Source organism: Hyperolius riggenbachi, chromosome 7 (assembly GCF_040937935.1).
Source record: "Hyperolius riggenbachi isolate aHypRig1 chromosome 7, aHypRig1.pri, whole genome shotgun sequence".
Classification (NCBI taxonomy): Eukaryota; Metazoa; Chordata; class Amphibia; order Anura; family Hyperoliidae; genus Hyperolius; species Hyperolius riggenbachi.
This window is the reverse complement of record NC_090652.1, coordinates 172,638,269-172,652,284: the sequence shown is the minus strand read 5'-3', so window position 1 is coordinate 172,652,284 and position 14,016 is coordinate 172,638,269. Positions and strand designations below refer to the sequence as shown.

At 45.6% G+C, this 14,016-nt stretch overlaps 1 protein-coding gene across 1 annotated transcript in view; it reads right to left on the bottom strand.

Moving 5' to 3' along the window:
• CARD11 (caspase recruitment domain family member 11) overlaps positions 1-14,016 on the bottom strand; it is a 586,831-nt gene that overhangs the window by 143,570 nt on the left and 429,245 nt on the right. The window contains exon 16 of the mRNA XM_068244905.1: positions 12,016-12,142. Within this exon, the coding sequence (XP_068101006.1) occupies positions 12,016-12,142 (127 nt within the window). The remainder of the gene's footprint in view (positions 1-12,015; positions 12,143-14,016) is intronic.

Below are 14,016 nucleotides of genomic sequence, written 5' to 3'. Positions count from 1 at the left end.
TAACATGATTGCAAAAATTAGAATGTGCAGTAAGACAGTTAGTGACATGATGTAGGGGATTTGATGGTAAGCTCCTCTGAAGACACCCACTGCCATGATGGCAGGATTCAATTTTAAGCTCTTCTTAGGACAATTAGTGGCACAATGGCAATGATTATATTTCAGGCAGCAATCTACTTCCAAAATAACACATATTAGGTAGCATTACCGGTATTCCCAGAAAACGACATAATCAGCTATATAGCCTTTTTTTCCGCCACTCTACATTCCAGGACCAGGACATTTCAGGACCCTTTGGGAGGGAGAAGGGGGGCAGTGACAGAACAAAGTGGCTGGAGTTTGGACAGCACTGGTTTACACATAGAGAGTTAATGTTGAAATGAATGTGTATGTATAAAAAAGTATGTGGAACATGGTATTGCACTAATATAGAGCAAAATTGTGATAACATAAAAAACATAAAAGTACCTAGTTAACGCATGAACTAATGCATTGGTGAATCTATGATAAAAGATCTGATGATTTGCTTTTGTGCTTTGTGCACAAAAAATTGTGCGCTGACTCAAGTAAAGTTTTGTGTATGTTTTGTTAGTTCATTTTGTTAGTTAATCAAGGCTCTTGTTTTCTGTGAATGTAAATTTGCAGTGCTATTTGATATAATTAAATAAACTGTGGTAGTTCAGAGTTATTAAAATTCTCCAGTAGAAAAATGGTGCCACAGGTTATTTTGTTTCAAGAATAAGAAGTGGAGCACAACATCTATAACTCCAACACTTATCATATTCGCATACAGTGGTTTCCTATGGCAAAGCAAATTGTGTGCATTTTTGGTGCGTTTTAACATCAAGTGATTTATTTCCTGTTCCTGTTTACCCTTTTGTGAAAAACCTTCTACTGTGATTGCTAATAGCTAATAAAAGTGCTAATTTTCAAAAATGTCTACTTTCACTGTGGAAAATGTAATTATTAAAATGCAGGCTTGACCACAGAGAAAATCTGGAAATTACTGAATCCATGTTGGAACAAAAGTGTGTAGCAACAGTTCACATTCGGTATAGTTAATAGTGTGCCTGTGTCCGTTCATACGTTTGCCCAGAGTTTGTCCAGTTTCTCCCAAGTAAATACCTTTGGGGCATTTAGCACACATGAACAGATACACCAGATTAGTGGAAAATGTGCCTTGTATTCTGTACTCCTGTTGTGAACCTGGTATTATTATTATTATTGATCATGTGTGCTAAATGCCCCAAAGGTATTTACTAGGGAGAAACTGGGCAAACTCTGCGCAAACGTATGAACGGACACAGGCACAATATTAACAATACTGAATCTGAACTCCCAGTTGCTACACACTTTTGTTCCAACAGACACAGCTTGAATGATCTTCGCATCACTGTCCTGAAGGGTGGCTTAAAATCATAAAAAGATAGATTAATTGCAGAGACAAAATGTATAAATTGGTTTAAAGCTGTGGACAAAGGCATGAATAAGGACAAAAACTTTTTAGAATGATATGAGGTTGATAATATTAAGTGCCATAACTCTTTCTCTTTCTCAGCCTAGACAAATATTGCATCCACTCTGCTTGTAGCGAAAACCTGTAAACTCAGAATTTACGATGCCTGCTCTGTGACAGTCTGAGTCCCAATTGTGTGAGGGATTGAGTAAACAAGGGGTCTAATCTATTAATCAGCAAACAACCTTTCAAGACCCCATTTAGATGTTCTGTTTCATTTAAAGAGACACTGAAGTGAAAATAAACGTATGATATAATGATTTGTATGTGTAGTACAGCTAAGAAATAAAACATTGGGAGCAGAGACATAAGTCTAATATGGTTTCCAGTACAGGAAGATGGTTAATATGGCTAATATGGTTTCCAGTACAGAACAACTCTAGTTGTTATCTATGCAAAACAAGCTATTCAGCTCCACCACTTTCAACGTTGCAGAGAACTCTGCTAACAGTTCAGGACAGGTCAAAAGTTCACAGCCTGCTCTGTAAAAATTATTTAGAATGCTGAGCAGTGGGGAAACTGCAAATATTAGAAAATGATGCAATGTTATACAAAAAACACTATATACTGAAAATAAAAATATGAGGATATTTTCTTTGCTACTAATGTTCTAGTAATTATCCGTATTACACAACCACTTCATTATATCATAATTTTTTTTCACTTCAGTGTCTCTTTAAGACATCTTAATGACATGTATTCATGCCTGCAAAAAAAATCCATGTATCCCCTTTTGTAGCACGTATATAGCTGTCTGTTCCAACAGCTTGTAAGCAAACAGGATTTAAAGAGACACTGAAGCGGAAAAAAAATTATGATATCATGAATTGGTTGTGTAGCAGGGGTGATTACTAGAACATTGGTAGCAAAAAAAATATTCTCATATTTTTATTTTCAGTTAATTAGCTTTTTTTTATAACATTGCATCATTCTCTAATATGTGCAACTTACACATTACTCAGGATTCTAAATGTTTTTATAGAACAGGCAGTGAACTTTTGACCTGTCCTGAACTATTCTCTGCAAAAGAAAAACACAATACAGCTGAGATAACCTAATCAGAAGTCAGAGCTCTATGAGACTTTCAAAGTCCTAGAACTCAATGGCTATTTGCATAGATAACAACTGGAGTTTCTTAACTCATCCTGTACTGGAAACAAATGTTAGACTAAAGGCCCATACACACGTCGGATTTTTCTGAAACACGGGTCGTTTGAACGTCCCGTCGTTCAGTCGTCCGCACGCCAAATCGGGCGTGTGTACAGACTGTCGTTCGGGTGATAAGACTGGTCTTGAGCGATCCGCCCGGCGGATCGCTCAAAATCAGTCTTATCACCCGAACGACAGTCTGTACACACACCCGATTTGGCGTGCGGACGACTGAACGACGGGACGTTCAAACGACCCGTCGTTCAGAAAAATCCGACGTGTGTATGGGCCTTTATGTCTCTGCTCCTAATGCTTTATTTCTTAGCTGTACTACACATACAAATCATTATATCATAATTTTTTTTTAGCTTCAGTGTCTCTTTAAGTCTGACGAAGGCTGCACAGCTGAACGCTTGCTTACTGATATTCTTTTAAGTTAGCCAATAAATGGTATCATCCTGATCTAAAACTTCTCGCTTTTACTGATAGTGTGAAGGACTTACCTCCAGGATCCAATGACGTGGCCGTCTCTGACAAGAGCGGGTCGCGTCGAGGCACTTCCACATGTCGGGAGCCATCCTCCGCTGGTGACGCGCGCACTGGGGATCGCTCTGCGCATACTGGTGGATGGATGTCTCACTCCTCTCGGCTGCAGTATGGTCTGAGGTGGCGACAGAGGTAGTGTCAGCTGACAGGATAGTCAGCTGACACTTAGGCAGGGGTTTATTTAATAACTATAAATATAATGGATGCTGACCCTGGCTGGGATTGAACCCTGGTCTCTCACATCGGAGGCGTGCCCTTAACCAGTATGGTGTAGTTGACACACAGTCAGGATGTTTTGCTGGTCAGTACTGGTTAGTCAGCAGACATGTATTGCTACCTGTGTCTGCTGATATCTCTGTCAGGATTAATGCCTGCGTGTGATTGGCTGTTGTGTGCGTGTGACCGGCCACTGATTGGATGCTATCAGTATTTAAACCTTGCTGTGACAGTTGCATGTTTCCCGTGATAGCTCTAGCTTGCTGGTTGCTGGGTGCTCTGTATACCTGCTCTTGTTATATTAGATTATCTGGATGTCGACCTCTGCTTGTTTACTAGACCTCCCTTGTCTGCTGCCTGAACACACCTATTTCTTGGATTATCGTTATGACTGTTTGCTGCCTGATTTGACCTCGGATACGTTCTTTGACCTCTCTTCTGCCTAGCCCTCCTGTACTGTGATATCTCGGTTTACTCGTGTATGACCCTGGACTGTTGCTGGACTTTGCTACACTGTGTTCTTGTTTAGGCCTGGAAGTTTATTTGCTCACCTTGCATTCAGCTCCAATTCCAATACACTAGAGGCCTGGGTGTAACCGAAATCTGGTAGGTGTTGTCTTCTCACCTCTCGTTCAAGCGGGAACGCGCCACATAGGGTGAAGTGTGTGGAGGTAGATTGGGGCATTAGAGCTGATTCATGAGTGGATATTCCTACAGGCCTGACATTATCACGGGCCATACCAAAAAATCATTATGGATGAACTACGTCATCAAGTGCAACTTTTGACTGGAGCTGTTAATCAGTTAACTCAGATGGTTGCTGCACAATTTCCTCCTGCTTCTGCTAATGTCTCCAGTGCTGCACAAGTTCGTCCTTTACCTCCTGGTTTCTTTGTGGAACCTAAGCTACCCTTCCCTGAGAAGTTTTCCGGTTCCAGAAGTAACTTTGACAACTTTAATTGTTTGATGTACTTCCGAGTTCGGCCCCTGGTTCTGAATCTCTTGTTAATCTATTGTATGGGGAAAAACTGCACGCTTAAGGCCAATGCAGTTTATCACCATGCATTTATAAATTTTATACAAATGAGATCCTGAAAAGCTGTCCTAGTACCAATGGGACCGGCAACGCTAACCCAGCACACATGAAGGAAGAGGAGGTACAGGAGAACAAGGCCACACTTTGTGACACAACCCAGGCCTTGCATGAGGACAAAATGCATGCTTCAAGCAATGCATTTTGTCGCCATGCATTGATACATGTAATAGAAATGAGATATTCCTGAAAAGCAGTCCTACCAATGGGACCGGCAACGCTAACCCAGCATGCATGATGGAAGAGGAGGTACAGGAGAGCAAGGCCACGCTTTGTGACACAACCCAGGTCTTGCATGAGGACAAAATGCAGGCTTAAAGCAATGCATTTTGTCGCCATGCATTGATTAATGTAATAGAAATGAGATATTCCTGAAAAGCAGTCCTACCAATGGGACCGGCAATGCTAACCCAGCACACAGGATGGAAGAGGAGGTACAGGAGAACAAGGCCACGCTTTGTTACACAACCCAGGCCTTGCATGAGGACAAAATGCAGGCTTAAGGCAATGCATTTTGTCGCCATGCATTTATAAATATAATAGAAATGAGATATTCCTGAAAAGCAGTCCTACCAATGGGACCGGCGACGCTAACCCAGCAGCACACAGGATAGAAGAGGAGGTACAGGAGAACAAGTCCACGCTTTGTGACACAACCCAGGCCTTGCATGAGGACAAAATGCATGCTTAAAGCGGAATATAACCCTGCATTTCAACTTTGCTCTAAAACATTATTTACAGTATATTATATGCAACCAGCATATTTTTTTTTTTACTAGACCAGCATTGGAAGGGTTACACAGAGCTTTAAAGTTCCTGGACAGAACTGCAGACGCATCGGAAGCTGACATAGATCCATTTTGTTTACATAAATGTATCTAAATGTGGCATGTGACTCACTCTCTCTGACTGAGAAGGAGCTGGAGGACAGCCAAAGAGTGTGTAACATTTATCACTTGTTACATTCTATTTAGATAAATGTATCTATCTGAACTTCTGCATATCTCTCCACGGAACTTTAAACCTCTGTGTTTAACTCTTCCAATGCTGGTCTAGTAAAAAAAAATGCTGGTTGCATATAATATGCTGTAAATAATGTTTTAGAGCAAAGTTGAAATGCAGGGTTATATTCCGCTTTAAAGTGAACCCAGGGCCGGCCCTAGACTTTTTGCCGCCTGAGGCAAATTTAGGAAAAAATTGCCGCCACCGCCGCCCCGACAAAAGCCCCCCTCCCCCCATGGGGGGCTGCCGAGCCGGAGGGGTAGCGGGCAGGTCGCGGGTATTGGGCCTAGCGGTGGGGAGGGGGGGTCGGACCCCCCCTCCCTCGCCTGGGTCCCCCGATCTGCGCTCCCCTCCAGCTGTAATTAGGAAGCAGCCGCTGCCCGATAGTAAGAGGCACGGGCGGGGAGGACTCACCTTTTCTGCGTTCCAGCGTGCGCTCCACTGACGTCACTTTCTGCATCGTCGCCCACTGTATTGTAAGTGGATGGCAATGCAGGAAGTGACGTCAGTGGAGCGCACGCTGGAACGCGGAAAAGGTGAGTCCTCCCCGCCCGTGCCTCTTACTATCGGGCAGTGGCTGCTTCCTAATTACATCTGGAGGGGAGCGCAGATCGGGGGACCCAGGCGAGGGAGGGGGGTCCGACCCCCCTCCCCACCGCTAGGCCCAATACCCCCGTTCTGCCCGCTACCCCTCCGGCTCGGCGACCGGCCCCCCCGCACCCACGGACGGGCGGGTGTCGCCCCTAGAAGTTTGCCGCCTGAGGCAAATGTTTCACCCCGCCTCATGAGTGAACCCAAGGTGAGAGTGACATGGAGGCTGCCATATTTATTTCCTCTTAAGCGACACCAGTTGCCTGGTTGTCCTGCAGATCCTCTGCCTCTAATACGTTCAGACATAGACCCTGAACAAGCATGCAGCAGATCAGGTTTTCTGACAATAATGTTCGACATGGCAAGATTACCTACATACTTCTTTCTGGTTTAATTCACACATCACTGCATCCAAATAGATCATTATGGCTGCTAGGTAACAGGAAATAAACATGGCAACCTTCATCTCATTCTCACCTCAGGTTCACTTTAAACCAAAGCATTTTGCTGCCATGCCTTGATAAATATTATACAAAGGAGATATTTCTGAAAAGCAGTCCTATTCCTATCTGGGACCGGCAATGCTAACCCAGCACAGATGTTCATTGTGCTTGGTCGGGGGGTGTTGTGAAGTCGGTTTTATTCATTTTTATTTTTGTCAGACGGTCTGCATTTGCTGTGGAGAGGCGGATCTATCTGTAATGATGCCTCCGGCAGCACTGAAACAACGTTCGGATATAACGCTGGCGGCAGGGCAAGCCAGCCCCTCTATTGCGTACAGTGCCAGTTCGTGCCAGGTGTCTAGCTTAGAGACCCAATAATTAACCTTCTGCCGACTGCGTCACGCCGATGGGCGTGGCCGCGGCGGCAGCCCCAGGACCGCCTAACGCCGGTTGGCGTAAAGTCCTGGGGCTCGGTTTTGCAGGAGATCTTGTGCTGGCTGCGCACACATCTCCTGCTCGGTGGGCGGAGCAGAGCTCGGGAGACTGTTAGACGGCGTAATCGCCATCTAATTAGTGGTACAGCGCTGCGATCAGCGCTGTGACACGGCTGTCCCCTCCATATGCTGGGCAGTGATCGCAGGGGCGCCTCTAGCCATTTTGTCACTCCAGGCAAAAAAACCTGTGGCGCCCCCCCCCCCCCGTAGTTCCCTCCCCTCTCCCGTCCACCCCCTATATGAAAATAATTGTAATGCAGCAATGTTTTAATGTAAAATAATCGTAATGTGGGCAGCGTTTCACAAGAAAATAATTGTACTGTAGCAATGTTTCACTAGAAAATAATCGTTAAGCAGCAATGTTTCACCCAAAAATAATTGTAATGCAGCAATGTTTTACTAGAAAATAATAGTAATGCAGCAATGTATCACTAATCGTAATGCTGCAATGTTTCACAACAAAACAATCATAATATGGGCAGCGTGTCGCAAAAAAATAATGCACCTGTAAAAAAAAAAAAAGAAAAAGCCTGCAGAAGACACCTCTCCCAGCGCAGACACCTCTCCCAGCGCACAGCTCATCAAGTCATCTCCCTGCAGCCAGCCGCTGCGAAAGTCCTGCGCTAACAGAGGCAAAGCAGGGCTACGGGAAGATGGCGCCCGAAGCCCTGTACTGGAGGCACAAATAGTCTCCAGTGCTGGGCTTTGGACACCATCTTCCTGTAGCCCTGCTCTGCCTGCCGGAAGACTCTGCAGGCTAAGGTGAGCTGCGGGATTCGGCCAGCAATTTGGCACAGTGTCTATTAGACGCTGCAAGCCAGTTCACCGTGGGGGGTCACACAATCTGGCTGCGCCTCAGGTGACACAAACTGACAGTGCCTCAGGCAACCGATTGCTCGGTGAGGCCGGTGGATGAGGCACCCCTGAGAGAGAGAGAGACAGTAGCAGATAACAGAGACAGACCAGGAAAGTGGTAGAGTGTCACAAAAGAGAGGAGGCACATGAAAAGTGGTGAAGAAAATAGGTGGATAGGAGGAAGAAATGTAGAAAAATGGAGGAGAGACAGAGTGAATGTGGGAGAGACAGATGTGTCTCACCACAGGTGGGCTTGTTTAACAGAGAGCACACAGGGAGCATGTTGAAGCTCTGGGAGGGGGAGGGGAGGGGGATGGAGTCCAGCAGGGCAATCACAGGGCACTCAGACACAGGAACTTTTCAGCCCTGTTACAAATGCAAGGCACCTTATGTAAATAAGGCAGACTACCGTCTGCAGAACCTGTGTCTTTGCTCCTGTCACTAGGTGAGGGGGGGGGGGAGGGGGGCTGCCTCACACAGTGTCACTGACAGTCCTGTCCCTCTACTCACATGTCAGCCATCCAGCTTCTGTGCTCCTCCCTGCACTCCATCCATCCTGCTGATTGGTAGCTGTCTCTCTCTCTCTCTTCCCCCTTCCGAGCACGGAGCACAGCCTGCAGCTGAGCCATCTGCCTGCTCACCTCTCTGCTCTGATGCCCCTTCAGGGTGGATGCAGGGGGACATAGACTGCCCACCTTCAGGGGGGATGCAGCATCCAGATCGGCATCTAACTGACAAACTCCATGCTTGACTGGCAGTGGGCGGAGTTAGGGGGCATGGCCACACGTAGTAAACACTGCGTGTGTGGCTGCTCACAAGAGCTGAGTCTTGGAGCAGAGCTTTCCCCTCTGTCAATTGGCCGGCTGGCGCCAGGGGGCGGAGGGGAGACGGAAGTGTCGCTACACGCACGTGTAGCATAGCTGGCTGCTGCTGCTGCTGCCGACAAAGGATCACGGGGACAAAATAAATGACATGGCAGTAGGGACAGGCGGCCGCAGATGTGCCTTTTGATTGGCACAGCGCTGCAGGCGACTGCTTGTACTGCCTGTGGCAAGAAGCGCCCCTGAGTGATCGGCTGTCATAGGCTGAAGCCTATGACAGCTCATCACGCTGATTGGCTGGCGGAGGGAGGGAGGGAACAGGGCTACAAGGGAAAAAAATAGTCATTTTTTATTTAAATAATGTAAACATAAATATTGATTTAAAAAAAAATAAACATAGGGGGGGGGGGGGGGGGGGGCGATCAGACCCCACCAACAGACATCTCTGTTGGTGGGGAGAAAAGAGGGGGGGAATCACTTGTGTGCTGTGTGGTGTGGCCCTGCAGCTTGGCCTTAAAGCTGCAGTGGCCAATTTAATAAAAAAGTGCCTGGTCTTTAGGGGGGTTTAACACTGCGGTCCTCAAGTGGTTAAAGGGGACTGATGGATCGTTGAACATGGCTACGCCATCTGACATGTAGTTCTTGACCATCCTCTGCAGGCGAGAGGTGTTGGAGGTAGAACTGTGTGAATGCTGTTCTGTGGGCTGCTGCCTGGGTGTCAGAAAACTTTGACACACCTTGGACACTGCCGATACCATTCCCTTGTGGGCACTAGCTGCAGCTTGTGTTGTTCTTTGTTCCCCTCCTAGTCCTGGGTTAGAGGAAGTCAGTCTGTCGGCGTGGCTGGAGGAGGATGCCAATCTCCTCACCAATTTCTCCACAAGGGCCTTCTGGTACTTCTGCATTTTTATCTGTCTGACACTTTCTTCAATCAATGTTGAAAAATTTTCTTTGTACCGTGGATCCAGAAGGGTATAAACTCAGTACTCCATGTCCGCCAGAATTCGCATAATGTGCGGGTCGCGTTCATTGCAGCCTAACATGAACTGAGCCATGTGTGCCAGAGTCCCAACAGGTTTCTCATCATCATCATCATCATCATCATGTTCTGTGCTTGCTTGTGATGCACCATCACCAGCATCATGCCCACCTTCTTCCTCGTCTTCTCCTGCCCATTCCCGCTGAATTGTGGAAGTCAAACGTGCATGGCCATGTCCCTCGGCAGTGGAGACATCCATGTCCTGCTCCAACTCCAGCTGTTCCTCATCCTCTTCATCATACAAGGGACCAGCAGTTCCTGAGGCAGATTGCCTGATGTGGATAATATCACGCTGTGCGGTGTCCTCTATGAATTCCTCCTCTTCCATCTTGATTGCGTTTTCCTTGATTTTCAACATTGATTTCTTCAGTAAACACAGCAGTGGTATTGTAATGCTGACTAATGAGTTTTCACCGCTCACAAGCAACGTGGATTCCTCAAAATTTTGGAGGACTTCGCAGAGGTCCAACATGGTGGCCCATTCTGAACCACAAAAGTTTGGCAGCTGACTGCTTCGGTACTGCTCCATCAGGTACTGGACTACTGCACTCTTCTGCTCGCAAAGGCGTGCGAACATGTGCAGCATCGAATTCCAGTGCGTGGGGACATCACACACCAAGCGATGGTTGGGTAGACTGAATCGCTACTGCAACTCGGTGAATGCGGCCGATGCGGTACTGGATTTGCGAAAATGCTTTGCCACTCATCGCACCTTCTGCAGAAGATCCATAACGTCTGGGTATGTACCACATCTGGGTATGTCCTCAGGAACCGCTGACCCACTAGGTTCAGAACGTGGGCCAGTCAAGGGATGTGTCTCAGCTTTGCCAACTGTAACGCGCTAATGAGATTGCTCCGATTATCACACACAACCAGGCCTAGTTCCAGGTCCAGCGGTGCCAGCCACAACTGGGTCTGTTGCTGTATTCCCTTCCAAATTCAGCACCTGTGTGCTGCTTATCTCCAAGGCAGATCAGCTTTAATAAGGCCTGCTGACGCATGGCAACAGCTGTGCTGCACCGCTTCCACGCACCTATTGCTGAGTTAGCGCTGCCGGATGAGGTAGAGTTTGGAGAGGCAGTGGAGGAGAAGGAGCCAGAGAGGTAGGTGCAGTCATCAACTCGTAGGGATGCAGGACTGGCTATTTGAGGTGTTGGCAAAACCTGTGCCAAAGCGGGTGAGGTGTCACTCCCAGGCTCCACAAGGAGTCTGACAACCACAGTCATGATTTATAAAGACAAATGCATTGTGGTATTTGTAGTTCATTAACAGCTGTAGAGCCAAGTTTGCCTATCACCGTCCTAGGTGATATTTTCACATTATAAATAAAATGCTTGTTAAGCCACCAGCAAGCAAGAAAAGACTGTGAATCATTTTGACACTACTTTTTCACCTACTTTTTGGCAGGGACGGATCTAGGGGGGGGGGGGGGGGGGCAAGCGGGTCTCTTGCCCCAGGCGCAGTTTGTTGAATTTTTAAAAAGGCGGCAAAATGTGGATGGGGAATGGCAGTTTAGGCGCCAAAACCTGACCTTGCCCCAGGCGCAACTTGGGGCAACTTGGTCTAGATCCGTCCCTGCTTTTTGGTACTTTTTTAATTTCAGAGTGTTAAAGTTATTTTAAATAGCAGATGAAAAATTATCTCATAGGAGAAAAAGTGAATTGCATCAGACCCTATCTCTTGCTGTATACACTTTGCTCTATATGTCATTCATTGTATGTATAGTTCTATGACAAAAAGTGTTGTACAAAAATATTGCAAACTCATTGCAAATTGTGTTTCAATATTGCACAGTCTTTAAAAAATGTTAAATCAGAGCTTCACTACAAGAAATTGAGTACATACATTACTTCCCTACCTCCTCCCACCAAAAACCATCATGCCCTTCTGAATAAGCTCTGCCAGTAGAACATATTCCATGGCGCTAATTGTGATCCGTGCATACTATTTCTGTTTATTATTATTTTTATTATTGATTTTTATTATTGATTTATACAGCACTAACATATTCCATGGCGCTAATTATGATCCGTGCATACTATTTCCTCCCGTTCCTTGGTAATAAACTGCTAAGCAACACTGGCATCTAACAAGTGACAGAGTTATAGTCTATACAGATAAATAGATCCTGGACATTCATGAACACAATTGCAAACTGAGAAAAATACCACATTATATTGATTTTTTTCTTGCTGACAATAATGAAAATAAGGAAATGTGTAATCATAATTTAAATATTGTTTTTTTTACCTTCATCATTTAATTTATAATGAATTGTAACTGGTCCTTTACATCTTTGTATTGCCCAGTGAGCTTCTTCCTTTGTGCATGTATCCATGTATATGCATTGTTTTCTTTCTTTGATACATCCATCTAACTGTAAAAGAAAATCAAGAAACCTAGAAGGGTTAATAAAAACACTGCAAGTGGTTTGACACATATGATGGCTTTGGAAAAAAGTAAATACTACTTTATATTTTCAGACTGGGCCTAAGGCACATTTAAAAACAGGCGCTAGGCTCTGGCCTCACACATGCACAGTAGCGCAAAAGCACAGGGACAGGAGGGGAAGCAGGGACACCGGTTTTGTAGTATAGGATAACCTACCCTTCAAAAGGAAAACTTAAAAATCAAATAAAAAAAGCTGATATGTACAAAATTTACAGACCTACAATACACTCAAAAAAAAACTTTACATATAATAAAATATGCTATACTGATTTATTGTAACCAAGTCAGGTTATTTATATTAGCAAAAAAGTTATTGTTTCTTGCTATGAAGATGACAATTATTAATCTTCCTATATATGCCACAGATGAACAAATAGGCACCAGTGAAAAGCAAACAACACCACTGTTGGATCCATGCTATAATGTCAAGATGAAAGAACTCGTCTTAGGAGAGGAGCATGAAGGGAAAATGTTTGATGCTTGAGAGGGGAACCGCAGACATTAAAGAAAACCTGTACTAAAAAAAATCTCCTGAGGGGTACTCACCTCGGGAGGGAGAAGCCTCAGGGTCCCAACGGGCCTGTAGCTATAGGCAATCCAGCGCTGGCTCCCCTAAAGCGTCCCGCAATCCTCCCCTGACAAGCCTGATAAGGCTTGATATATTAACCTTGCCGGATCCAGCGAAGGCGCAGTAGCGGCTCTTCCTTCGGGTAAGGCGAAAATAGCTGAACCCAATCGGATCCGCTCGACTGTGCAGGCGCAAAAGGACTCGCGCCTGCACAGTAGAGCGGATCAAATCGGGTTCGGCTATTTCTGCCTTACCCGAACGAAAAGCCGCTAGTACGCCTGTGCTGCATCCTGGTGAGGTAAATATTTACATTGCTGCATTTCGTGGGACCCGGGCAGGCTAACGGAGGCACGCAGGAGGACTGGGGAAGCCTTGTTAGGATCCAGAGGCTTCCCTCTCCCGAGGGCATTTTATTTTAAATAAGGTGTTCTTTAAAGCATAAGGAAATTAAAATGGGTTTGTTATGCAGAACCTGAATGGTGGTGTCCCCCTCTTTTTATGCTGAAGTGACTCAGATGTTGCCAGGGTGATTTTTACACATAGGGATTGCTTGGGAATGGTTTAATGGTCTTTTATGTGTTGAGTAAATACTGAAATTTTAGCTTTGGGAGTATAATCACATTTTAAAGAAAACCTGTAAATAGGTAAAAAAGAGCTTAACTTACCTGGGGCTTCTACTGGTCCCCTGCAGACACCCTGTGCCCACACTGGCTCACTTTTCCTTCAGTCGCCAACCACTGCGCCTGGTCGTGCGTGTCCTTGCTCCCGCTCACGTCACCAAGAGCATCCTGCACAGGCACAGTACGCGGTTTTCTCATACTGCACCTGTGCAGGACGCTCCCGGTGACGTTAGCAGGAGTGAGGATGTGTAACCAGCGACTTGTAAGTTGGTGGTAAGGAAAGTGAGCCACAGCGGGGACTGGAGAATTTTTGAGTACCGACGTGGGACAGAATGTCTGCAGGGGGCCCCAAGTAAGTTTTCTTTTCATTACAGGTTTCCTTTAAAGGAGTAATAGAGAGTTTCATGGAACAAATCTTGATGGACACTGGCACCTCGGTATAGACTGACTGCTGAAAATGCAGGAGACTACGGTATCTACCAATCTGATTAGTTTAAATAAGCTCCAAACCAAGAGTAAATTGATTTCTGAGGTGTGCAGTGCAATTAGAGTTTCCTCCCTATCAGTTTCATATGGAAAGCACACTTCACATATAATTTCCTGGGACTAGGT